Source organism: Periplaneta americana, chromosome 6 (genome assembly GCF_040183065.1).
Source record: "Periplaneta americana isolate PAMFEO1 chromosome 6, P.americana_PAMFEO1_priV1, whole genome shotgun sequence".
NCBI lineage: Eukaryota > Metazoa > Arthropoda > Insecta > Blattodea > Blattidae > Periplaneta > Periplaneta americana.
This window is the reverse complement of record NC_091122.1, coordinates 104,180,749-104,207,870: the sequence shown is the minus strand read 5'-3', so window position 1 is coordinate 104,207,870 and position 27,122 is coordinate 104,180,749. Positions and strand designations below refer to the sequence as shown.

Here is a 27,122-nt window from a genome sequence, read left to right as displayed (position 1 = left end):
AACCACGACGTCACGGCACGGGACGAAAAATTAATGTAACTAAATGAAAATAATGTAATTTATGTAGACCAATATAATTCTTTTTTACATTTTTTCAGTCTTAATTTCTCAGTTTCTAAACAAACCCTGAAGTAGAAGAGCTCACAGTATTCACGGATAATTGTTGTGGACAAAATAAAAAAATTGGACAATTGTTGCCCATGGTCATCAGTTAATAAAAGAAAAGCGGCTAAAGAGCATTCAGCATTTTTTCCTCATATCTGGACATACCCAATCTGCCTTCAGATAGAGACTTTGGATTTATTGAAAAATATAAAAAGAAATTTCAAGACATGTACTCTTCCAAAATGCGAATATACATTATAAGAAAGGCACATAACAAAAATCAGTTTCATTTTACTTATATGGAAAGGGAACATTTTCTTAATGTTGGTAACTTGTTACATAATATAACAAAAGCCAAAGTAATAAAATGTGGTGCACCAGTTGTTTTTTTCTACAGTTATGGCCTTCAAATTTATCTGTGAAAATCTTACCAGTTTTTTCATTAAACATGTCCTGAATGTCGACTACAAAGAAGTACAGTAGAGCAGAGTTGGCAGACCATTTCGAATAATGTTGAAAAGCTTGGAGCAAGATTTTCCCTGCAGATATAATAGTCATAAAGTGTGAAATTGAGAAAGTGAGAAGACCAGATTTCCTCACTTCTCCAGTCACTCCCCTTATTTCTTACAATAATCCACAGTGTGTGTCACGGGTGAGTCTTAATGAAAAAATTCAAATGCTCATCTTTAGTAAACACAGTGAAGAAACCAAAATGTTCTGATGTACGAGGCATGTTCTTAAAGTAAGTTCCGTTTTCAATTATAGCCATCGCATCGCTGCAATCGTTATTTTGCGCATACATGTTTTCTTCTTCAGTCCTCAGGCAAGCTGTGCATGCAGTTTCAGAGCTTCAGTCCGTGTGTGTGGTTAGTTGTGATCAGTTGAAATGTTTAAAGTGATTGAGCACCCCGCCGACTGCGAGATGTGGTCTGTTATCCGTTTCTTGAATTAGAGAAACATCAAACCAGCTGACATTCATCATCAACTTTGTGAGGTGTATGGTGATGATGCCATTAGTGATGGAATGGTCAGGAGATGGGTTAAGAAATTCAACGAGGGCCGCGTCTCTGTGCATGACGAGCAGAGTACCGGTCGGCCATCTTTGATCAATGACGATTTGGTGCATGCTGTCGATGAAAAAATTCATGAGGACAGGAGGTTCACAATTTTTTCGCTTTTCTTGAATTTTCCACAAATGTCGCGGACTGTTCTCTACAAAATTGTGACAGATCGATTACGATATCGAAAATTGTGCTCACAATGGGTACCAAGATGTTCACCAAGGAACACAAAACCAAACAAGCTTCCAGTGCACTGAGTTTCTCAAACGTTACAATGAGCAATGCAATGAGTTTCTTGACCATATTGTGACAGGTGACGAGACTTGGGTGTCTCACATGACACCTGAATCAAAGCAGCAATCCATGGAATGGAGGCACACTCCATCGCCAAGGAAAAAGAAATTCAAACAAACCATGTCAACACGCAAGATCATGTGCACTGTTTTTTGGGACAGAAAAGGAGTCCTACTCATCGAATTCTTGCCTCGGAATGAAACCATTAATAGAGAAACCTATTGTCAGACCTTGAAGAAGCTCCATCGCGCAATTGAGAACAAGAGACGTGGGATGCTGACTGACAGAGTCGTGTTGCTTCATGACAACGCTCGGCCACACACAGCTCGTGACACCCAAAATCTCATCTCGAAATTTGGCTGGGAACAAATTGACCATCCCCCCTACAGCCCGGATTTGGCTCCAAGTGACTTTCATCTCTTCCTGCAGATCACGAAGTTCTTCGGTGGTCAACGTTTTGATGGTGACGATGAAGTGAAAACAGCAGTGAGGGAGTGGTTCGCATCACAGGAGGGTGATTCTACAATGAGGGGATAGAAAGACTTGTGCCACGACTCGATAAATGCCTCAATAATGGTGGAGATTATGTTGAGAAGTAATTGAAATGTGGGGAATACAATGCAACAAAAATGGTTTGTAAATATCTTCCCATTTACTTACTACACCCTTTTGGAACTTACTTTAAGAACACGTCCCATATCTTTTTGGATTTACTGTTCTGTTGCAAATAGGATTGCCATACACCATGGATTTCGCGGACAGTCTGCAATTTTACAGTTTAAGGAAAAAGTCCAGGCTGAAAAGACGGAAGTCTGAGATTCTGAATGCAATTATACAGAAATCTGGAAAACTGCAATCATTTGTGGGATAATGTCGAAATAACACTCATGTGGATGCAAGATAATACATCTTGCGAACTGAACGAGATCCTTCTTTTTGACCAGGTATCAAATTGAAATCTTTTCTATTGGACAACAAAGAAGAAAGTTCTAAATAAGGATGTCCCATAAAGAACGCAATTTTTAATTTAATAATAAATCATTTATTTGAAAAGACTGTGATTAAGCATGAAACAAAATATCAGGCAAATGACATCCATGGTTTCATCTGCAAACATTCACTCTGAGGACAAAATTTCTGATGACTCTACACTCTAGAGCAAAGTTCCAGCTGAATTTCGTCAATGATACGTCTAATTTCTGCTTTGAGTTGGGGATGGTTCGTGGAATGTTCACATAAACACAGATTTAACACACCTCTACAAAAAATAGTCCCATGGTGTCAAATCACAGAATCTCGGTGGTCAATTCTGATCGCTGTTGTAACAGATGAGACGAGCAGGGAATCTTTCTCTCACCAATCTTATTGTTTCAATGGCAGTGTGGCTGGTTGCCCCATCGTGTTGGAACCACGTATCTTCCACATTCAATTCTTGCAATTGCGGCCATAAAAACTGTGTTATCATGTTACGATAACGGTCACCATTCACTGTCACTGTTTCCAGTCACGTCTTCAAAAAAGTATAGCCCAATTAGTCTGCCAGCCCATAATCACATCAAACAGTGACTCGTTCTGGATACAGTGACTTCTCACAGATCATGCAAGGATTCTCTGTCCCCCAAATCCGACAATTTTGTTTATTCACACGACCATTAAGCTGGAAGTGTGCCTCATCAGTGAAGATTATTTTCTTTTGAAAATCACTATCCAATTCTTGTTTTCTCAATATCCAATCAGTATATGTCTGACGCTTCAAATGGTCCATCAGCTTCAGCTCTTGTGTTAGTTGGACCTTAAAAGGACATATGCAGATCTTTTGTTAAAATTCACTGCAAACTGCTTCTCGAAATGGCTAATTGTTGAGAAAGGCAGCGAATAGACTTCATTGTGCTTGTAGCAATACTCTGTCTGACGAAGATGACATTCTCTACTGATCGACGAGAAAGAGGATGTCCAGGTGATTTGATGTTCTCTGTCGATCCTCCATCTTCAAATTTCCTTGCCAGTCTTTGCACTGTTGACACATTAGGTGCATTTCGCCTACCAAAAATTACACAAAGTCTTTGAACGGTCTCTGCGTAACACTTACTGTACTTAAAATGCACTTTCAGAATCTGGATGCATTAATCCTTCTTGTATTGCTCCATTTTAGCTGATAACAATGCAAACAAATGACAATTAACAATACAAACAGATGACAGTTGGTTAAATTTTAGGTCTGGGAATCTAACAAACCAACAGAGGCGCCCAATTTAAAAACTGCGTTCTTTATGGGACACCCACTATATACTATCACACAAAATCTGGTTAAATTTTTTTCACAGCTACTTTTCTGTGAACAGTAATCACAATTGCTGAAAATTGTAGAATTTTGTTTCTCTGCACCTGGGCATAATGCCAATGTATTTTCTTTGATGAATGTTCAATGAACAGAAGAAAGAAACAAATTATCACTTAAGTCAGTAAAAGCAATTCTGAAGGTACAGTATAACAGGCATCACAAAACTGTGTTTCCTGAAACAGCGCCTGAACTCTGATGTAAGTTTCATGTGACAACACCCATCTCTGCGCTGAACCCCTTTCTCTAGAGTTTATATTGTCAGCAGTGGCTTGTTCGTATATTTCTGAACAGCTGAATAAACTAAACTGCCTATTTCTAGGACGTGATCAGAATATAGTTGACATGTATGACACAGTGAAATCTTTTCCATGATGATAAATGTTTGAGAAGTGCAAATGAAAGAAAATGGGTTTCATCATTTTTCTTGTCTGAAGTCACTTTCAAATGTTTCTGATTCAAGAATAGATACATACTACCACATCCTGGAAAAATTACTTTCAGAATTTAGAGATAGAAGGTTTGGAATTTTAAACAAATGGAAAATGATTTCTGTTTGCAAATCCTTTAACACTCCCATTCTGAAGATATGACCAGACCTACAATTTGAGGTTGCTGATCTCCAAAATGACACTGATAAATGACATTCCTGACACTGGCCAACTCATGAGCTCGTACACTGAGTTTATAAGTATGATACAGATTAATTGCAATAAGTATATTGCATGTTTTACAGGAGTATTTTATTTTCGAAATGCACACTGAATGTTTCACAGTAGAAACTTCAATGTTATTCATCTTGCTTGCAAATCCTTTGTAGAACTTTAAAATGGCACTGTTATTACAACTCATTTTCACAAATAATTTCAGGAAGAAACAATTACAATTCAGTTTTGAACATGATAATATAAATTAGGTATACAATACTTAAAATAAGGAAAAAATTGGTAAGATCTTTTTAATTCGAAATCATACTAATCATGCAAACACAATGTACTCATGCATTTCCCTACAATTTAAAATATGGTTTTTAATGAATGAGGGTGAGATGATGAATTAGAATGAATTATAAGAAGTTATCCTATTCTTTTTAATCATTTAATTTTGTTACCAACTTAGCCTGAGTCTCTCAATTGCTTAAAATTTTATAGACTGAAGTTCACACATAAAAATATATAAAATACTGTATTAGCAATGAAATTGAAATATAAGTTATAATTCTGATGAGCTAGCAACGAAAAACTTTTATTAAAATTTAAAACTTAAGAAGCTTGGAGGTTATTTTTATACATTACTAAAATGTAGATTACCAGAAAAAGTTGTATAATTTCCTAATGTCTATGATTCTTTAACATTTCTGTGTAGCATTATGTCTGCTCACAAACATACTTTGAGGAGAGGTGGGAGAACCTACTGTTACTGAAGCATACCCAAATTTGACCCTTTGATAACTGACTGAACAGTCAGACGAACACATGGGATGATAGATACACAAACAATGACTGGCAGAGAACATGCTAAAACTAATATTTAGCATGTTAGGATGTTTAAAAAGAAACGCAATTATATTTCTATTAAAATAAAAAAAAACTTCTGAAGCATCACTATATTTAATAAAAGGAACTGACTAAAGCTTTTTAAAATTTTTACTCTTTCAGACTTCTTTTTACTTGGTCATTTAACGATGCTGTATCAACTACAAGGTTACTTAGCATTGATGGAATTGGTGACAGCGAGATGAGGCCGAGTATTGTCTGACATTTGCCTGATGGTGGGGAAAACCTCGGGAAAAACTCAACCAGGTAATCAAATCAAGCAAAAATCGAACCCGCGCCCGAGCGCAACTCCGCATCTGCAGGCAAGTGGCTTAGTCAAAGTCAACTGAGCTACACTGATGGCCTTTTAAACATTTTCACCTGGCAGTTCTTGGGGATAGGTTTTCTTGGATACTCCCACTTCCCATACCAGCATTTCACCACTACTTCATTAATTATCATCATCATCAACATCATCATCATCATCATCAACATCATCATCATCATCAACATCACCACCAACATCTGGTGCTATGTACTTTGTCTCCCATGGTGCACTAAAGGCAATGTCACAGTGGCAAAATGATCTACAGGTATAGCATGTCACTCCTAGAGCGGGACACTTGGATAAACAAGCAAAATCAAATACCCACCATTTGGAAAAAAAAAATATTTTCACCTTTCTTTAACAAGAATTTCATCAAAATGCGGTTAGTGAGATTAAATTTCTAATAGAGAGACGCAAGGAAAATAAGGAGAAAATATATTCACAGTATTCCATACGTATGTAAAATGATGATTTTTGTTGTTCTTAAATCCAAAGAACAAATCTAATGCATGTAGAAGTACACATTAAATAAGTAGGCAGAAAACAAGTTAAATGAGAGATATATATTATTACATCAAATTCGCTACAATCATATATTATTAAAAATCATCAAGAAGCACAGTCATACCTCGTGTCCTCATTGAGTTGTGAACTCTCCTTCACATGCTGTAGTCTTCAAACAGCTGCTTTATGTTTTCTCGAACATTAGTAAATGATTCTAGACAAATGTCAGATAGAACCGCAGACACTCCTTCTTCTGTCACCTTCCAATATTCAGCTTCAGCTGCAAATGAACACAATCAGAACACATCAAGTGAGCTTCGATAAGACAGTCAGGATTGCAAAGTTAAAATACTAAATTGCGGCACAGATCAGAAATAGGCACCACTATAATTTTGTTTGTAAATCTCATGGCAGTGATATAAAAAACACTCTGACAGCCCGCAAGCCTGCCATTGCACAGTGGGTCAAAATGCAATTCTAGCTGGAAAAAATTAAGAAAACGAACTTGAAAATAAAATTGTCGGGTTTTTCTTTCTCACACTACTAAGAGATGATTAGAGATGAAGAATTCCAACCCCTGGAGAAGAAATATAAACAACATCTGGATGTTATTGCAGCTCCATTCTGCACTTTCTTAAAGGAGGGTTGTTCCTTCTCGCAAGTTGTGTTTTGGCAATGAAGTTAGAAGGCTGGCGATTTCATAGTTATTCATTAATGTGGATATTTGAGACACAGAAATGGAAATTTCAGGTGTGTACTTTCTTATTATGGCCACCAAAACCAATTTGTTTCATTATTTTATTGACAATCCACATATTAAGTAGCATAAAGTAAGCAAAAGTTTCTACTTTTCTAAACTTTGTGTAGGATTATAAAATGCATATACTTTTGTAAGTCTTCTTTCTTATATCAAAATGTAGGTACATTAAGCGTGTTTCCTTAGGCGGCTCTCTTGGGCTCCCTTTTAGATATTTAATTCCATTTGCAGCGAATACGCTGCCCAATCATAACATTTAGGGAGCTATTATGACGTGATGAGTGACAAAACAGGGTCAGTTGGTGTTTTATGTTTTTAGATAAAATTAATATTTGGGACTGCTCTAGTGATTTTTAAGGAGCATCAATTTAGATCGACCAGGCGGCACAAAGGCCATGCAACACGTGGCAAACCACCTCCCTCAGTTCAGTCCCTCTAACACAATCAGAAGAATAACACGCAGATTAACGTCAACACAATCACTCCTACAGAGAGACTGGACTGGACTGGCAAGTGTGCGGGAGGTTATTTGCCACATGTTGAATAGCCTTTGTGCCAGTCGCGCATCATCCAGTGTACCTATATTATGTAAGCAAACATTTTATACATCTGCTTTCTTCATGTATCCCTTTTGGAGAAAATTATATAATATATGTATAAACTATATACTATATTGATTACTTATTTGGAGTTGTACTTCAAATCTGAATAATAATGTATTTAAAGAAGAATAAAGAGTTTTGTGAGTTATATGTTTTGTTACAAGTACATCTCACAATATACATATAAACAATTATGAAATATTTATTTGTACACTCAAATAACTCTCCAATACAAAATTGAAATAAAGAAATAGCAAGCAAGAAACACGAAGATCAGAGAGCCACTGCCTACTGCCACCACTGCCACTACAACCATCACCACGAATACTATTACTACTACTGTTATTGTAATTATCGTTATCAATATTATTATTATTATTATTATTATTATTATTATTATTATTATTATTATTATTATTATTAAAAAGTACGAATTTTAAATTAAAAATTATTCAAGACATTCATTTTTAAATAAGCACTAATTCTACACTCACTTTTGATTATGAAATGCCCAAACAGCTCGCACAGCGCAGGATTGAAGGCATCCAACTCTTTAATTGCTGAAGGAAGAAAACACAGTGTCAGAATATTTCCATTACCCAACACCAGCAAAGACACATCAATTGGATTACTTTTCTCTTTCTTATCGCCATTTAGCAAAAATGTATCAATTTCACTAGTCTACCCACTAAGCCTATCTGATCCTCCATTGATAATAGGTTTGTAAGAATGATTGATTTAAGGCACAGTTTTGTACTAGCTATACAACATGTGTAATGCATACAGATATGCATTATAATGTTTGGCTAATTTGCATGTTCTCTAATATTTCTTATTTTTCAGATGTATTGTTCATGGATTGCCATATAATATCACGTAATACCCATTCCTTTTTTTTTTCTTGAAATTTTTTACTGAAAAACCCTAGGGGGGGAACTGTATGAATGAGTTTCCTGATGGATGTTTATAAAGCAGTCATTAGTGCTTGATATCAACAAATACCATTTGTTAATTCACTTTGGGTGATGTATGGGATTCTTGCAGCTGGCAGGGAAAGAGAGGTGTAATAAAGGCATGCATAAAAATTATACTTACTACATTAAAAGGATATACTAAACAACTCATTTAATACCAGTTAAGTAACTTCAAAACAGGAAACACTTTATTCACTAATAATCTTTCATGCTTTGTCCTTGCTTTGGTAAGTTACTAAAGGAGGGAGTATGGCATATTTAATTTAATTAACTTAATTTTTATTGAAAAATCTTAAGGGGGCAATTATGCGAGGTAGAGGCTTATTACTGGCATTCATACCAAGTCATGAGGTTGCTTCTTGGTAGTTAGCACGTGGGTTTTTCTTGTTAATTGTTTGCACTTAGCCAGCAACACAATTTTTTTGACACTTAGAACTGTCAAGCTTCATTAGTAAGTTCTATAAACTGTATTAAGAAAGACGTATTTAACTATACTATAGTTAGATACAATGTACAACAATGCATTTTCTTCACTGAAAAATATCTACTGAAGAAGAAGGCATATAAGTTGTATTTACTTAAGTTTAGGTGGCATTTTTCAAAGACTACACAACCACTGAATATATTAAATTATTAAATAAGTGGTGAGAGACAGGTTCCATTCTCAATAAGAAGAAACAATGACCAAAGCACAAGTAACTCATACTACTACTACTTCTTCTTCAGTAGATCTGTTACAAGGAAAATGCGTTTTTGTACTCTGTATCTATGGTTGAAAATATACTTCCTCAATATAGTTTAGATAACTCAGTAACAGAGATTGACAATTAAATGCATAGTGCAAGCAGAACTGTGACACTGGTTTAGCAAAAACAATTAACAAGGAAAACCAGTGCATTATGGTCTGTGCTGGACTTAGAGGAAATAACTAGGAAAAGCCAACGTATTGCCCACCAAAAGCAATCTCGTGATTCAGTAAGAATGCCAGCAACTTAGGTTTGACTCATTCTATATTATGTCATCACTATCTACTGAAACTTAATGTACAATGTACAGGGTGATCCATATTGTATTTACCAATTTCAGTTGGCAATTCTGGTGTACTGAACGTGCACATGCGTGGTACAAATGCATGCAGAAACAGCTGAAAGACTCGCAATTAGTCTATCATGGAATGTTGACCGGCACAGTCACGGATCGAGGTGGTGCGGTGGAAGCATTTATCCTGACAGACTCTGTTACAGTGGCCCAGCGGGCACTGCGACACAGTAATAAAGATCGCCATGTTCCTGTGCCAGAGTGACACAGTATTCTGAGGTGGATCAGACAATGGAGAGCCAAGGTAATGTTATGAACAAGAAGTCACCAGGTCAGAGTAAAAGTTCGCTTCATCTGACATCAGGAGATACTGGAGCAACATGGACATGTTAGCACAGGCAGTATGTCTGCTGTCCTTGTCAGTGTCCCTTAACTCGTGAACCATCTGGAGTTTGTACGGAGGGAATTTCAAATCCTTCAGCAATCTGCCCAATGAGCCGTGCTGAGTGGCAGGGACTCTGTTCCAGTATTGCACAAACACGCTCCGCATTCTCTGGAGTTCGAACACTTCTCCTCCAACCTGGTGATTTCCGGTTCATAACGTTACCTGTGGCTCTCCATTGTTGGACCCATTTCAGAATACTGTGTCGCTCTGGTACAGGAGCATGGCGATCTTCATTATTGTGTCGCAATGTCTACTGGGCCTCTTAACAGAATGCTTCCACTGTCACCATCAGTGACTGCACCAGCCAAAGTTCCACAATAGACTAATTGCGAGTCTTGCATGTATTTGAAACACACATGCGCACATTCAGTCCACAAGAATTGCCAACTGAAAATGGTAGATACAGTATGGGCCACATTGTATATTTGGACTGTCGTAAGTCTTAACATGTACGATTTAATTAAGAATCCTCAATTTTTAATTCCTTCTGCAGAAATTTCTCTACAATTATGTAAAATAAATTCAAATCATTAAGATATAATGAAACTCATAAAATAAACACAAAAACTGGAATATTCCAATAATAATAGGCTCCAGTATTATCTAGAATGGAGACCAAGTTCAAAAGAAAGTTTACCTCCTGAAGGTTTCCGTGCCCAGATATAAATTCTCACAGTATTGTATACAGCATCTGAAGAATTAAATCTGCTTCCTCGAGTTACATAAATATTATGTGGAATGTTGGAATCTTGTAGGTAAGACGTTAAATGATATACTGCCCTAAAAACAGAAAAAGCAACCAGTGCAAGTTTCATCATATGATCCAAGCAACAATGTTTACAAAGTTTACATATCGAGTGTTAAGAAGTGATAACTCATATCTGTAAATTTGCAGGTGAATAAAACAACTGTTTTAAAAAGTAATTTTTCTCAAAATAGACAAACTTTTTATATATGTTTCAGCTTTGCAAGATCTTCTACTCGAGAAGAAAATATTAGTTAACTGTCCAATTTTGTAAACATAATAATAACGTAGTTAATCTAAGTAATAGTGTAAACTGAATGATCACTTTTGTAGATATGAAGTATCACTCCTTAGCCATTGATATGTTTTTAAAGTATCCTACTACAATTCACTATTGAATATAAGAATTCCAGTGCATTAGTACCAGGGGCATTTAGGGGTAGTACCCTCGTGCCATGGCACTGCCTAAATAAAATATTTTTTTATTTTAGTAGGTTATTTTACAATGCTTTCTCAATGTCTTAGGGTATTTATCGTCTGAATGAGATCAAGGTGATAATGCTGGTGAAATGAGTCTGGGGTCCACCGAAAGTTATCCAGCATTTGCTCATATTGGGTTGAGAGAAAACCCTGGAAAAAACCTCAACCAGATAACTTGCCCCGACCAGGAATCGAACCCGCACCACCTTGTTTCACGGCCAGATGTGCTAACCGTTACTCCACAGGTGTGGACTAAATAAAATATAATTAAATCTTATTTTTAACTGTACATTCAGAGTGCTATAAGATCATAAATATTATAAAAAAATATAATTTATCATGGAGTGATTACAGCAGAACATCGATTTGAACTACGGCGCCGTGCCATGTCAGCGTGACAATGCAGTTCGCTCACTCATGCGTTGCTGTATAGTTGTGCATACTATTCTTTCTCGCTTTCATATAATAATAGTTTATGTGGAGATCCCCAGGGATCTACATTGGGGCCTCCCCTATTTCTATTATTTATTGATGATTTAAGTAAAATAATAAGTTGTAGCTGCCTATTATTTGCAGATGACCTTAAAATCTTTCGAAAAATTAATAGCTTGGCTGATTGCCAAATTCTTCAAAATGATATTAATTCAAATGCACTATGGTCTGATGAAAATTGAATGAAAATTAATGAATCCAAAATTTTATAATTTCCTTTTCACGTAAAACTACTTCCTTAAAAAATAATTATTCTCTTAATAATGTCGTAATTATTAGGAAAGAATGTGTTAGAGATCTTGGTGCCCTATTTGATTCAAAATTGTATTTTCATGATCATGTTCAATATATTTATAACCATTCAATAAGAATGCTTGGACTAATTAGGTCTATAACTTATTCTTTTTCTACTCCTATGTCTCTATTAATTTTATAGTATACATTGGTTAGATCTAAACTTGAATATGCATCTACTGTCTGGAATTCCGTAACTTCCACTGACTCTGTTAAATTGGAAAATATTCAAAAAAAGTTTATTTCCTTATGTATTTTTTCAATTTTTACCCAAGTCCTGTGTTTATAATTATGAGAGTAACTGCAAATATTTTAATTGTTGTAGTCTATATGCCAGATGTTAAGATGTTGAATATTTATTTTTTGTAAAGTCTTAAAAGGTGAAACTGATTGTGAATCCTTCTTAAATAATATCAGTCTTCGAATTCCTACAAAAGGATTAAGATTAAAAAAAATGTTTATACCAGAAATTCAAAATCTCTTTCTCCGGTCTGCAGATGAATAAAGATTGCCAATTTGAATGAAAATAATTTAGATCCATTTAATGTACAGTATTCACTTCATTGATATTGTATGTCACTTTGTTCTCATTAATCTATTATGTATTTTGTTAGTTTTGTATTTATTTACTCTCATTATCATTATTTATACTCCACTGTTTTCATATTAATTTTAATATTTTATCTTTTTGTATTCTTGTCTGTACTGTGCTGAACTTTAATTGACCTCTGGCTATTGTACAGCACATAAATATTAATAATAAATAAATGAATATATTATTAACATTATTATTATTTACTGCATATCATTACATATAACTTATTAATCATAAATATGTGCAACACTTAAATTAACTATAAAAGCATACTTTGCTCTTGTTTTGTGTACCCAACACTTAAATGAACTATGAAAACATGCTCTGTTGTTGTTTCTTACCTAGACAAGCATGCGACACTACGGTTCTCTGGAAGTTGGAATACAAAGCCTGGTGCTGGATAGTTAAGAAGCTGATAACAGGGACCACTCAGATGCTCGACTGCCTGGGAAAAGAAAAAAAAAAAACAGAAAAATTATAGAAAAGGATTCTTACATCAATATCTGTTAAATTTTAAAGCTACAATTAATATGGTCTGAAAACTTACTGAATGAAAAATATTTTTAAAATCTCCAAACCACAATAAATTAATTAAAAATAAAGGAAACATATAAAACTGCATACAAACTCTCAATGTCCAGACAACATAATATATAAAATGTACCAAATAAGTACCGTACCAATAATGAATTTATTGCATTGCCATGGACAGTGGCCTACTCTTCCTGCCAAAGGCAATCTGCTTACATTAGCATCATTCCTCATCTCCTTAAACTTCTTTAAGAAATGTAACTAACACATGTTTCACTCTTTTAAATTATGTTTTCAACCATGAAGGTTATTCAACATTGGGAATGAAAGGACGACAATGACAGGGGGAATAAAAGATTTGGTAGGCAGCAGTCACAGACTGAAATGTTTACCTAGTACACCATTATGAAGACTTAATTTGGCATTAGTCCAGTGATTATGGAAAAATTTACAACTCGTATATTATGACAGTGGCTTCAGGAATTACATTTTGGACCTTCAAAATACAAAACGAAACTGCACGTGAATATTCCAGAAAAGGTTTTACGAAGAACAGTGTAGGGTAATCATTTCTCCTCCTGTCAGATCACCAATTCCTCATTATTATGTAATACTTCCATAGTCCGCCTATCATTGATCTACTACTACAGAACATAAAATGTGATGTTGGAATATATTCCCATAGAGTGCACTACAATAATTTTCTTACTGTTATACCATTAATCCCTCAATATCACGTAATATCTCCTCTCAAGTGTGTTATCACCACAACCACCACTGCAACCATAATAATAGCAGTAATATTGATCACAATGATGATAATGACGATGATGACATAACGATAATAATAATAATAATGATAATGATAATAATAATAATAATAATAATAATAATAATAATAATAATAAATAAATGTGGGAAATACATTGCTGTTATTTGGTTGTCATCCAGTCTGCTTTCAAAAATACTGCAAGTTGGAATTTACAAAACAGTTATATTACCGGTTGTTCTGTATGGTTGTGAAACTTGAACTCTCACTTTGAGAGAGGAACAGAGGTTAAGTGTGTTTGAGAATAAGGTGCTTAGGAAAATATTTGGGGCTAAAAAAGATGAATCAATCAATCTTCTTAATGTATCCAGCTGTTTGCTGACAACATAAAGTCCACTATAGTCCACTGTAGTCTATTCAGTTGTTTTTCACGAGAAATGAAGGGTATTTTGATCGGTGTTAATTATAGATGCCTGTTGCTAGTAGCCAAAAAAGACGAAGTTACAGGAGAATAGAGAAAGTTACACAATGCAGAACTGCATGCATTGTATTCTTCACCTAACATAATTATGAACATTAAATCCAGAAATTTAAGATGGGCAGGGCATGTAGTATGGACGGGTGAATCTAGAATTGCATATAGAGTAGTAGTTGGAACATATCTGAGTGAAAAAGACCTTTGGGGAGGCTGTGACGTAGATGGGAGGGTAATATTAAAATCGATTTGAGGGAGGTGGGATATGATGCTAGGGACTGGATTAATCTTGCTCAGAACAGGGATCAACAGTGGGCTTATATGAGGGTTGCAATGAATCTCCAGATTCTCTAAAAGCCATTTGTAAGTAAGTAAGTAGGTAAGTAAGTAGTAGTAATAGTAGTAGTAACAATAATAATAATAATAATAATAATAATAATAATAATAATAACAACAACATTGTACGAAATCAAAAATAAAAATAACCAACTTCTGTACTTTGGCATAATTCCATTGGAATAATCCAATTTAATATACTTCGTTAATTTTTGTCAATAAGCCCAGTTGCTGTGTTATAACAGACTGAAGCTTATACAGAGTGATTCTGTGACTTCGTTACATACTTTTACAGATGATAAAGGAGGTCATTATCAACAACTTTCATATAGGAACCCGTGTTATGTTTGGTAGTTTGGTAATTACAGAATGTTATGTATGTCCCGCACTATGGCATCATGGTGTAAGGCATCCTGCCTAGGACGTGAGTTATGGAATGCACGCTGGTTCAAGTCCTCATGGGGGAAGAAATTTTCTCATGAAATTTCGGCCAGTGTATGGGACCGGTGCCCACCAGCATCGTGATGCACTTGGGAAGCTACGATAGGTAGTAAAATCCGGTTGCAAAAGCCAGCTATAACGGCTGGGAGGATCGTCATGCTAACCACACGATACCTTCATTCTGGTTGGATGATCGTCCATTTCTGCTTCAGCATGTGGGCGTGAGGCCAGCAGCTGGTTGGTCAGTCTAGGCCCTTCATGGGCTGTAGCGCCCAGATTATTATTATTATTATTATTATTATTATTATTATTATTATTATTATTATGTGCTAACTAGTCTAAGAAACATTAAAGGATCATGGTAAAATTAATGATTTTGTTCTTTTCAACTTATATGCCATTATGTTCCCATTGTAACATTTGTAAACATTACGAAGTTCATGCAAATAGGTATAGAATCTTGTTTACAGCATACATTAAAATAGCCATCTGGCATTGAATTCATGGCCAATGCACTGAAACCTCACCTCAGATTATATAAAGCTGTCCTGGTTTATTTAGTTTCCTGCATTTGAAATGTGGAGCATGTGAAATGGACAGACAGAATAAGAAATGAAGCTGTGTTGGGAAGAGTGAGTAAAGAAATAATGATGCTGAAACTGATCAGGAAGAGAAAAAGGAATTGGTTGGGTCACTGGCTGAAAAGAAACTGCCTACTTAAGAATGCACTACCTGGAAGGAATGATGAACGGTAGAAGATTTTAGGACAGAAAAAGTTAACATGACAGACGATATTACGATATATGGATCATATGCAGCGACTAAGACGAAGGCAGAAAATAGAAAAGATTAGAGAATGTTGGGCTTGCAGTTTGGGTTTGAAAAGATTAGAGAATGTTGGGTTTACTTACACTGTGTATGTATTAGTTTCCTGTTAACACAGGAAGATTCACATTAAGAGAACTTGCTAATAAGCATTTTATTTCTGGAAGGGCAAATGAAAATGTAAGAAATGCTGCAAGGCTTTATCGTCAAAATACCTTTTATGACGCCAACTAGCCCATACCATGTTTATAAGTATTCACAAAAATTTTCAGGAACAGGGCATTTGTAACCAAACTTCAGAAAGATGGCCTTGAATTCGATGCTAGCTTACTACAACGATTACACATATCAAGGCTTGTAACTATCAAATGAAACATTTGCAGATATGAGTTCCTATATGAAAATTGTTCATACTGGTCACTTCTATCACCCCTAAAAATCTGTAACAAAGTCACAGAATTAGCTGGTATATGTCTTTGCATTCAGCTGAAAGTGAAATGTGCTTTGATATCTTTTCCGATCCTGGTTTGTTGATCTTATGATCTGATAGGTGGAAAATACCAATGATAAAAGCAATTTTTGGCTAGTTATGGGCGAGTTTATTTCATTCACTTCCACAAAGTGAAATGTTTGGAGGATTGTATATCTTTGAATTGGTATAAGATGACCAGAGGTCCAGTTTCTTGCAGGTAACTACTGAAGTTTCTATATGCTCTTCACTTCTGTGGCTACATTTTTTTTATATTTGATGAACTTCTCTCTTCTTTAAACTTCCAACATCTATTTCTGTGGCTTGAGACAGTTTTATTTAATAACATTAAAACTAGACAGTTATGATTTACTGTCTTATCAGATGTCATAACTGAATTCCAATACAAGGTTTTATCATATTCTAGCACAGTTCGTGAATGATTGGTAATGGAATTAATTACTTTCGAGGACTAACTATAGGTGTATAATTTGGCATTCTATTTGTGTATAGATAAACAGACATTATTAGTGAGTTGCAAGTATAGTTCTGTAATATGCAGATTCATTATTTGGACAATAACATATTTCTATAATGTTGGATTTAATCCTATATTTCTCGTATCAATAGGCCTAGTTTTGAGTTTCTGTGCCCCATTCTGGATTGCCTTCATAAATCTCTGTTGCTATTGCTCCTATTACTTCTACTGCTATGTACTAATACTACTACCAAATATTTATACTCACAATATGCTCTAACAACATGCGCTGCTGCAGATAGTACAAGTGATAGTGCAAATGATTGACTGAAGCAAATGCACACAGACCATTGAAGCCCACTCGCAATGCTCTGTAAATGTAAGAAATTCGCATTATAGGTGACAAAAAGGAAACAAAACAGGCAATTTCTCTACCACATTCCAAAATCATTTCACATGAACTGTCATAATATATGCCTATAATCATTGTAATATCTCCTATAAGTACAACAGAAACGAATTTTTAATGGCACTCTTATACAATGGTGTATAGAATGAACATCACTAATACTTACACACACATATATAACTGCCATTAGTCCATACAGTATGCACAGTCAGCAAACTTAAAACTTTGAAAAATTATAACAGTAAGGTATAAAGTGATGAGCAAGTCGAACTATTCCTACATGTCACATGTATGAAAAAATAATTTTTCATGTTACCCATTTCTAAAGTGGCATTAAACACAAATGATGGTAGTTATCTTTATGATTAAGTCAAACAATACTTCACTCCATCTCCAAAAGATACATAAAAATTATATTGATAGTAGGTGGGTTATAAATTAATGTTGTTTTGAACTAGCAATAACAAACTGTACTCATTCATTCAACAATTAAAATTAACATAAAACGGAAAAACAAAAATGTGACAAATTTTTTTGGATATTAGAGTGGAGTTAGAATTTACCTCTGATCTGATCGTAAGAGATTTGTTAAGCACATAGTTTTAATAAACAGCCTATTTTTGCTCCTGTTTTTGTTTAGGTGTCCATAGCAAACTTATCCTAGTATCAAATTTAATTCCTTGAGTTTTTTTCAATATTTAAATGTGCTTTTGCTTTTCTGCCTTTCAGTGGGAAATAATTTCCTCGAAAAAGTATCATCATATGGAACTGTCTATGCTATAATAAAAGTTACCATATTTACTTTACATAATGTTTTTAAATAGGTACATTATTTGTGGAATGCTTGCTTGTAAACTTTATATTTAATTATCTTAAAGTAATGTTAGTGAAATTCAATTGCAATCCATTTCATTCACAAATTTCTCTCCAAGGATAGGTCTTTCACTGCAAACCCAGCATTCTCCAGTCTTCCCTATTTTCCATATTCCTCTTAGTCTCTGAATATGATCCATATACCATAATGTTCTTCTAACATCTTCTTCTGCCCTGAATTTTTCTCCCATTCACCATTCCTTTCAGTGCATCCTTCAATAGGCAATTTCTTCTCTTCCAGTGATCCAGCCAATCCCTTTTTCTCTTCCATCAGTCATCATTATTCTTTCTTCACGCACTCTTTCTAGCACTGTTTCATTTCTTATTCTGTCCATCCATTTCACATGCACCATTCTTCTCTATATCCACAATTTAAATGCTTCTAGTCATTTCTCTTTACTTCATCAAAATGAACATGTTTCTGTACCATTCAATGTCACACTCCAGACAAAAAACACTTCACTAGTCTCTTCCTTAGTCCCCCCCCCCCTTCCAGAGGTCCGCAGAAAATCCTACTTTTCCTATTAAAAGCTTCCTTTGCCTTAACTAACCTCTTTTGACTTCCTGGCACCAGCTCATGTTACTACTTGAGTACACCTAAAGTATTTGAAGCTGTCCACTTGTTCCATTCTTCCATTCCATTGTAATTGAATATCCCCACCGCAATAAGGGTCTAACAGTAAGTAAACAGGGAAACAATGTACCATATATCCTTATTTCGGGAGGATATTCAATTAATAAAGAGAGACACGCACACACACACACCTACATACATGGTGTTCTGTCCAAGGGCAGATCTTTCACTGCAAACCCAGCATTCCCAAATCTTTCCTATTTTCTGCTTTCATCTTAGTTTCTGCATGTGATCCATGTATCTTAATGTCCTCTATCATCTGATATCTTCTTCCACCCTGAACTCTTCTCCCATTCACCATTCCTTCCAGTGCATCTTTCAGTAGGCAATTTCTTCTCAGCCATTGACCCAGCCAATTCCTTTTTCTCTTCCTGATCAGTTTCAGCATCATTATTTCTTCCCCACTCTTTCCAACACAACTTCATTTCTTATTCTCTCTGTCCATTCCACATGCTCCATTCTTTTCCATATCCACATTTCAAATGCTTCTAGTCGCTTCTCTTCACTTCGTCGTAATGTCCATGTTTCTGCCCCATATGTCACACTCCACACAAAGCACTTCACTAGTCTCTTCCTTAGTTTTTTTTGCAGAGATCCTCAGAAAATGCTCCTTTTTCTATTAAAGGCTTCCTTTGCCATTGCTATCCTCCTTTTGACTTCCTGGCAGCAGCTCATGTTCCTGCTTATAATTTATAGTAGTACACTACAAGTATTTGAAGCTGTCCACTTGCTCTACTGCTTCATTTAGTATTCGCACGTGTAGCTTCTTCATTTTTCTTCCAACAACCATGGTCTCAGTCTTGTTTGCATTTATCTTTCTCCAATACTGCTCACACTGTCATGTAACTTCAGTAGCATGTCCCTTAGTGTCATCTCCTCTTCTGCTAACAATGCCATATCATCAGCTATGCATTTATTCTTCTTCCTCCGACTATCATCCTCCCTTGTTCTGAAAACAGTTCTTCACTAAATCCTTCAAGTAGATGTTGAACAAGATAGGTGATATGAGGGGAGTTTGGTAAGTAAGATAAACAAACATGAAAATACAATTTAATATGATTTACCTGTATTTACTTTTCAACATAATCTCCTTTCAGCTCCACACACTTCGTCCAGTGATGTCCCAAAGCCATTATCTCAATCTTGTAGAAGAATTTCTGAAGGTCTGCAAAATACTCGTTCACAGTGTGTTTGACTTCATTGCTCCCCGAAATTTTTTTTTCTCTGAGCTATTTTTTGAGATTTGAGAATAGATGAAAGTCGATGAGGGTTAAATCTGGTAAGTATGGCAGATGCTGCAACAATTCACACCTAAGTTCATGGATTTTAGCCATTGCAACTGCTGATGTGTGAGCGGGAGCATTGTCCTGATGGAAGAGAACTTTCTTCTTTGCAAGATGCGGTTGCTTGTTCTTGATTTCATCACACAACATCTGTAGCAAGTCTGCATAATACTGACCATAGATTGTTCGCCCCTTCTCAAGATAGTCAATGAAAATGACACTCTATGCATCCCAAAAAACTGTGACTATAACTTTGCCTGCAGATGGAACTGTTTTTGCATTCTTTGGGGTGGGTTATGTCTTGTGTGTCCACTGTTTTGACTGTTCTTTTGTTTCAGGGGTGTAACGATGGACCCATATCTCATCAACAGTTATTAATTTGCTAAGAAATTCGTTCAGGTTACGTTTAAAATGCTCTAAACCAGCGGTTCCCAAACTTTTTCAGCCACGGAGCCCTTTTTGAAGCAAAAGTTTCTCGTGGAGCCCCAAGAAATGTTTACTTTTTAGTTTTATTTGTCTACGTTCTATGAAGCATATTTCACACCATACATAAACGGAAGTATGAATATATCAATAAAGGAAACAATAGTAAAAAAGTACTGAATATAATTTATTTAAATCTACAAAATGATATTAATTTATTTAAATCTACAAGATGATATTAACAAGTAGTTACGATATTTTAAAAAATGTTACAATGCCATATGTACACCCGAAGTTAATGTGAAGAATGTGCCTGTTTCTTGTGACAGAGTTTGTCAATGTCCGGTGTCATAGAAGTCAGTTGAAGATGTATATAGTCTTCTGTGTCCAAACAAGTTCGATATTTTGTTTTTGTAGCCGTGTAGGCTACCTCGAAAAGGTCGTTTCACTGAGGTATATAGTACCAAAAGGCAGTGAGAGAAATTTAGCTTTTGAACTTAATATCAAAAGATCCTCCCCTAACTTAGCCCAAAATTTGGGAAATGGTTTGCTTTCAAATTATGCCTGCCAGTGGATGTTCGAAACCATGTCTATAAGGACCTCATATCTGAAGCAGTGAGGGCTGCTGGTTTTGACATCACTGGAAATGGATCTACAATCCACTCATATTTTTTTAGAACCGATTCCTGAGTGTACCTTGGAAAGTATGAATTGATATTTTGAAGCAAATTGTCAATGTGTTCTTTCATTATTGCTATGAATGAGACATTCTTTGTATGTCATTTTCTTCTATAAAGTTTGAAGTCAATGAGAAACGTAAGATCCTTATTGTCGACGCTTTCTATGTAGAACGCTATCTTTTTCTTCAGTGAGACAATTTCGTCATCAGCATCGAATATAGTCTTCCGTTTACCTTGTATGTATGTGCTGAATTCATTTTTTAAAAATGTCTGCCAAGTAACATAATTTGTACAACCATTCCTGATCATTCAAATAATCTGCTAGCAAACCATTCTGGTAATTCAAAAGTGAAGAAACTTCCATTCGAAGTTCATGTAATCGGGACAACGCTTTACTGCGCAACAACCATCACACTTCTATGTGTAATATTACTAACAATGACTTGTGTATACTACCCACATCATCACACAGGATTTTAAGTAGCCTACACTACGAAGGTCGTGCCTTAACAAAGTTGATAATTTTGACGGCATTGTCTAGTACCAAATACTTTATAACAATAATACTGGAAAGCTTGCCTGTTTAGCATTGCAAGCGGCGGCGAAAAGTGACTGTGCTGCTATCTAGAGGCTTGGATTGTTTATACACTCCTTGAGGCGTGCTAGGTTACATGAGGAAAAACGGAGAGGGGTTCATTTGATGTCAATAATAAATGCAAATCAATAGTTTTATTTAGAGTCACAAGGTTCATAACATTTAAATGAATAAGAAGTTACGAAGTTATTGGAATAGAAATGAAATGAAAGAATTCTCGTATTTTCAAATGTAATTATGATTTAGTTGTGCATGACTTTAGAAACTTTCAAACATCGTGTATTTCGTTTCTTAACTAATGGTTATCCATTTTATTTTTGATGTAACAGTTTATTAGCACATTGAAATATTTGTCAGTGAAAATACTGACACAGTCGCTGCTTTAGGGATAAAGCCTGTATCTTGTATTTTTATCTTTTACATCAAGCAGATGTGATTTTAAAATCTCTGCAGACATGCTATCTTTTGATAGAAAATAACTTATAGTTTGTTTTAAAATTTTGCACATCCCTCGAATAAACCATTGCTTGGTTTGCAAATGGTACTTCTGAAATTTTTACGTCAGTTTGTTGATTAGGCCTGTCTATACCTAATTCAATGGATCCCTCAAAGTATCTGTTTTAGCATTATAAGTTATATTTTCCTCCAAAGACATTTTATCTTCAACAATAATAGTTACAACCTTTTCATTCAATGGTAAAATATCGGATTTTATTTTTAATATTAATTGTAGAATGGTGCTAATTATACCTATCCTATATCAAATTCATGAAGTCAATTTTTGAGAGATCTAACTGTTGGTAAACATAATTTTCTTCTTAGAAGTCTTCTTGAGGTGAACATTAATGGAAAGTTGCGGCAAACTTTTTATCGTAACTGGCATATCGTTTCCCCATTTCCCTCTTTTTAAGCACACTTGTGACTAATGAATTCATCATCTTGAACAATTTTAATTAAATCGGCATTTGGACTTGCTGTGTTTAGAGCTGTCATCTCCACTTGAGCCAGTTTTTATCTTTTAGGATTTCTTGCATCGTAAAAAATGATCTTAATTTAGTGAAATATTAATAATGCCTTTAAAATATAGGAGTAGGCAAATTATTTGTCCGAATAACTACCTGAATCACTTATTATGAAAAAACAAGAGTCCACATTCACATTTTTATACTACGCATCCCAAGACAGACTATTTTGATAAAAAATAAAGATTTTCAATTTTTTATACGGAGAAACTAGGCTATAAAGAAATTGTGTTTTATATGAACAATATAAAGTAGATTTATGCAGTTTAGTAACTGTTTCAGTTAACACTGGGAATATGTCATTGCTAGTGCACCATCTAATTACACGATGGAGAAGTATCGTCTGTCGTTTCTGTCTAATATAAAAAAAATCCGCAGCTTCCTCGATGCAAGATCTAATAAGTTTATTTGGGACCTTCGCGATTCTTTCATTGTGCTTTGATTTCGACTCATTTTTCGGAAGAAGGAGCTGTTAAATTCAGTGAAAGAATAACTATTATATTCTGTCTCTTATTAAAAACAGAGTATTAAAAATTAACAGTCCTAAGACTGATATGAAATTTCGGTACACTTTTCCAATTTATTACGCTCTATTTTACTTACCCCTAATGTTTCGAATTATGGTTATTGAAGTCCAATAATCAAAAGTGATCTGAACATATTTTGTCATTTTTGTACATATTTATATTCTATCCCTCTAATTTTAAACGTTTCTCTAGAACTGTTTACAGCGTTTTTAGTTAGTGCTCGCATTTTGCTTATGATATCGTTTGTGTTTTGTTTTTTAAACAAGTTTAGATAAGGACGCAAATAGCGATAGTAGCTGACGCGCCCTATTAAACCTCATTAACTAACGTCTGTCTGCATTTACCTATATGAGTGTGGCATACCTAAAAGACAAAAGCTAATAACTGTAGTACCGGTAGTAGAAGTACCGTAGTAATAATAATAATAATAATAATAATAATAATAATAATAATAATAATAATAATAATAATAATGATGATGATCATCATCATCATTATCATCTTGTAACAGAAAAGTAACATTCTACTGGTGTTTACATAACTACGAATCTGTATCTTTTGGAAATCTGAAGGAAGATCTAACATACCTATTTTGCTAGGCATAGTTTTACAAAACATGGAACAAACATTTCCACATTTAACTGACATTGTGTAGGCTACAACTATAATGAGAATAATCCTTAGGACATCATGTGTTTGTTGAAGAACAAAGCTCATATCACAGTTCGACGCGCTATTCGTCATGTCATCCTCGCTGCCTACAATCCCTGGCGCTAGATCGCATTGGCGAGTCATTCGCCACTTTCATCGTGAACTTTCCGGTATTATCATTGTAGAGTATTTGCTAGTACCTGCTTTAATAACGCTGGCATTTTTTCGTTGCGAGGGCGTGTCAGTGTAGTACACAGTGACTACTTGTTCAGTTTTTTAAACTTTCTTGATCCTTGCAACAGCGCCAGCAACAGGACCTACCATGGCCTTTGCACCATCTGTGCACACGTCAATGCAATTGTCCCACGGTATCGAGTTTTCAATGAAGAAGAAAAAATTTCAGTACCGCTTGTAGAGGATGGCAATGGCTGCAGAACAAAATATTTCATGAAAGAACCTGAAAATTGATACCGCACAAACATCATTAACATAGCTAATCCGGCAAAGATCGTGGTTTGTCAAGTTGTAACGAAAATTTCGTTTAACTGATATGGGAAATCATGATATTTTATACGTCTTTTCATAGATTCTGGATTCGATTATGCAGTGATATTTGATAAGGACACACTGGAAATCATGTTTGCAGTTTTCTCGTCCACCATGCACTTCACTACCTTCACTAATAATGGTTTCATAAGAGTTTCAGCAAGGGTGAGGTTTACCACCAAGAGTCTGGCCATGACTAACCAAGTACGATGTTTTCAGTGCTTTCTCGTTGTTTATTTTTACACGAGGTAAAATTTTGTCTGAACTGCATGGAGTTCGTCACTTTTTCTTTCGAAGTAGTCTGCAGTTTTATTTGTGAATTTTTTAATTGAGAAATGCCGTCTAAGCTTGGCAGGGAACATAGAACTATTGGGAAAAACTTTGTTACATATATCACACACTGTGGACGTTCATCAGCAAACTCAGTGAATCCATGTCCAAATATAAATCACAATGAAATACATTAAAGGTGATATGTTACAGTTGTATGAACACTAATAAGTAGTGTTCATACAACTGTAACATATCAACTTTAATGTATATAAAAAAATCAATGAACACTGTATTATTGACCTAACATGTGTGTTTTATTATTAAATATAAATCACAATATTTTGGTTTGTTACTTTCAATACCTCTACACTAGGCATAGTAGACTCTGAGGCAGGATCATGTTCAACATATTCCGAACTCAATTCCCAGGAATTCGCACTATCTTCTTTGAAAGTAAGGTTATAGCTGTTATCTCCCTTTGACTGAGCACTGGTTGATGGCTAATGACTCTTAAGTCCTAGGGAGCCCATCTTAAGCCACATTTCCGGTTCAACGAAAGATTAACTAACACATCTGCTATAAAATTAACATGCAATTATACAGTATATATATTTTTTGAGGTAACGTAACAGTCAATAAATTGTAGATTCCACGTACCATGAATAACAAACGCTGCCTGCCCAGTATATAAAAAATAAAATAAATTTCGAGAATCATTGAGTACTTGACAAGCAAGAAAGATCGAGATAGTTCCAGTGATGAGTAGATCTAATATTAATGCTTCCATGTAGCAAGAAGAGCGCAAACTACTTTCTCAGAAAGTATATCTCGCTTGATGGAAGTAGTTTCTGTTTTCCCCGCTAGAGACAAGATGGAATTAGCAATTTTTCTTCCGCAGACGGAGCCCCTGAGAATCATTCGCGGAGCCCTAAGGGCTCCGCCGAGCACACTTTGGGAACAGCTGCTCTAAACACTCAGATGAAACATCCATTCGAACATGCTTTTAGTCCAAAGTGAGCAAATGCAGCACCCATCGTGCACAAATTTTTTTCATACCCAAATGTTCGTGTAAGTTGGAAACATGTTCAGTCGAGATCCTTACAATGTCTGATACATCTCTAATTTTGTCTGGAATGTTGATAGCTTTGCAGTTTAGCACATGCTGGAAGTTTATAGTTGAATTCTCTTCTCTGGTAATATGCAAAAACGTATTTTTAAAAATTCTTAAATTTAATGTGCATATTTCCTGACTCCTAAATTTGTGCATTAACACGAACAAAATCAGATCAGTAACACGCATTCACAGTAAAAATTCGTGAAAACTTGACTAACATTTTCGCAGTTTCATAACACACTTTTACTATACTACTGCATTATAATGAAATCATAAACATTTTTGTTTCCAAGGAACATATAATTAATACACTCTTATGCAGTACTACTCTGGTAGAGGAGGAGACTGGTAGAGGGGGAGAGAAGGCCTGATGGCCTTATCTCTACCAGGTTAAATAAATAAATACTTATGCAACATAAAAACGAAATTGTTAGACCCAATTTCGAAAAGTGCTCACTTTCAAATAAGGACATCAAATATTCTACCTTTATTTTTAAGAAACAAATTGTATATCATCACTGCGCCTCCAAAATCCGCTATGTGCATTTAAACAGATTTCTTCAGGAGTAAGAAAAAGGCATTATCACTTTTAATTCTCTTGATTTTCAAAGCTATTTTCGTATAATTTCAATCATTACATGTCAGCCTCGATGGTGTAGTCAGTATAATGCTGGCCTTCTGTGCCCGAGGTTACGGGTTCGATCCTGGTCCAGGCGATGGCATTTAAATGTGCTTAAATGCGATAGGCTCATGTCAGTAAATTTACTGCCATGTAAAAGAACTCCTGCAGGACAAAATTCCGGCACACCGGCCATACTGATACAACCTCGGCAGTTGGAAGTGTCGTTAAATAAAATAGCCTGTAACTGCAATTTTTTTCAATCATTACATATCCAATTATGAATTTATACTGAAAGTAGCTTTGAAAATAAGGGAATTAAAAGTGATACTGTTTTTTTCTTCCTCCTGAAGAAATCTGTTTAAATGCACATAGCGGATTTTGGAGGCCCAGTGATGATATAAGTTATTTCATGTATATACTTTCCATACTTATTCATAAATCTTGAATATAAAAATAATTCATTTATAAGCACACAGATAGCACACTAAAAGCACTTCAATCAGTACAATAAGTGCTCAAAATGTGTATTCTGTTAAAATCCCAAAACCAACTTTTGTGC

General features: G+C 35.2%; 1 protein-coding gene across 5 annotated transcripts in view; it reads right to left on the bottom strand.

Annotated features, from left to right (window-relative positions):
- Positions 1 to 27,122, bottom strand: part of LOC138701601 (GDP-D-glucose phosphorylase 1) — a 114,530-nt gene that overhangs the window by 79,387 nt on the left and 8,021 nt on the right. For 4 of the 5 annotated variants that reach the window (XR_011332628.1, XM_069828660.1, XM_069828659.1 and 1 more), the window contains exons 3-7: positions 17,180 to 17,282; positions 12,929 to 13,032; positions 10,619 to 10,761; positions 8,019 to 8,084; positions 6,290 to 6,445 (exon numbers count right to left, since the gene is read on the bottom strand). Coding sequence is in view for 4 of the 5 variants with exons in the window: in XM_069828660.1 (XP_069684761.1) it covers positions 6,321 to 6,445; positions 8,019 to 8,084; positions 10,619 to 10,761; positions 12,929 to 13,032; positions 17,180 to 17,282 (541 nt within the window). In the remaining variant the exon portion in view is untranslated. Of the gene's footprint in view, positions 1 to 3; positions 3,613 to 6,289; positions 6,446 to 8,018; positions 8,085 to 10,618; positions 10,762 to 12,928; positions 13,033 to 17,179; positions 17,283 to 27,122 lie in introns of those variants that run through there. The other variant, XM_069828661.1, reaches the window with a different exon arrangement.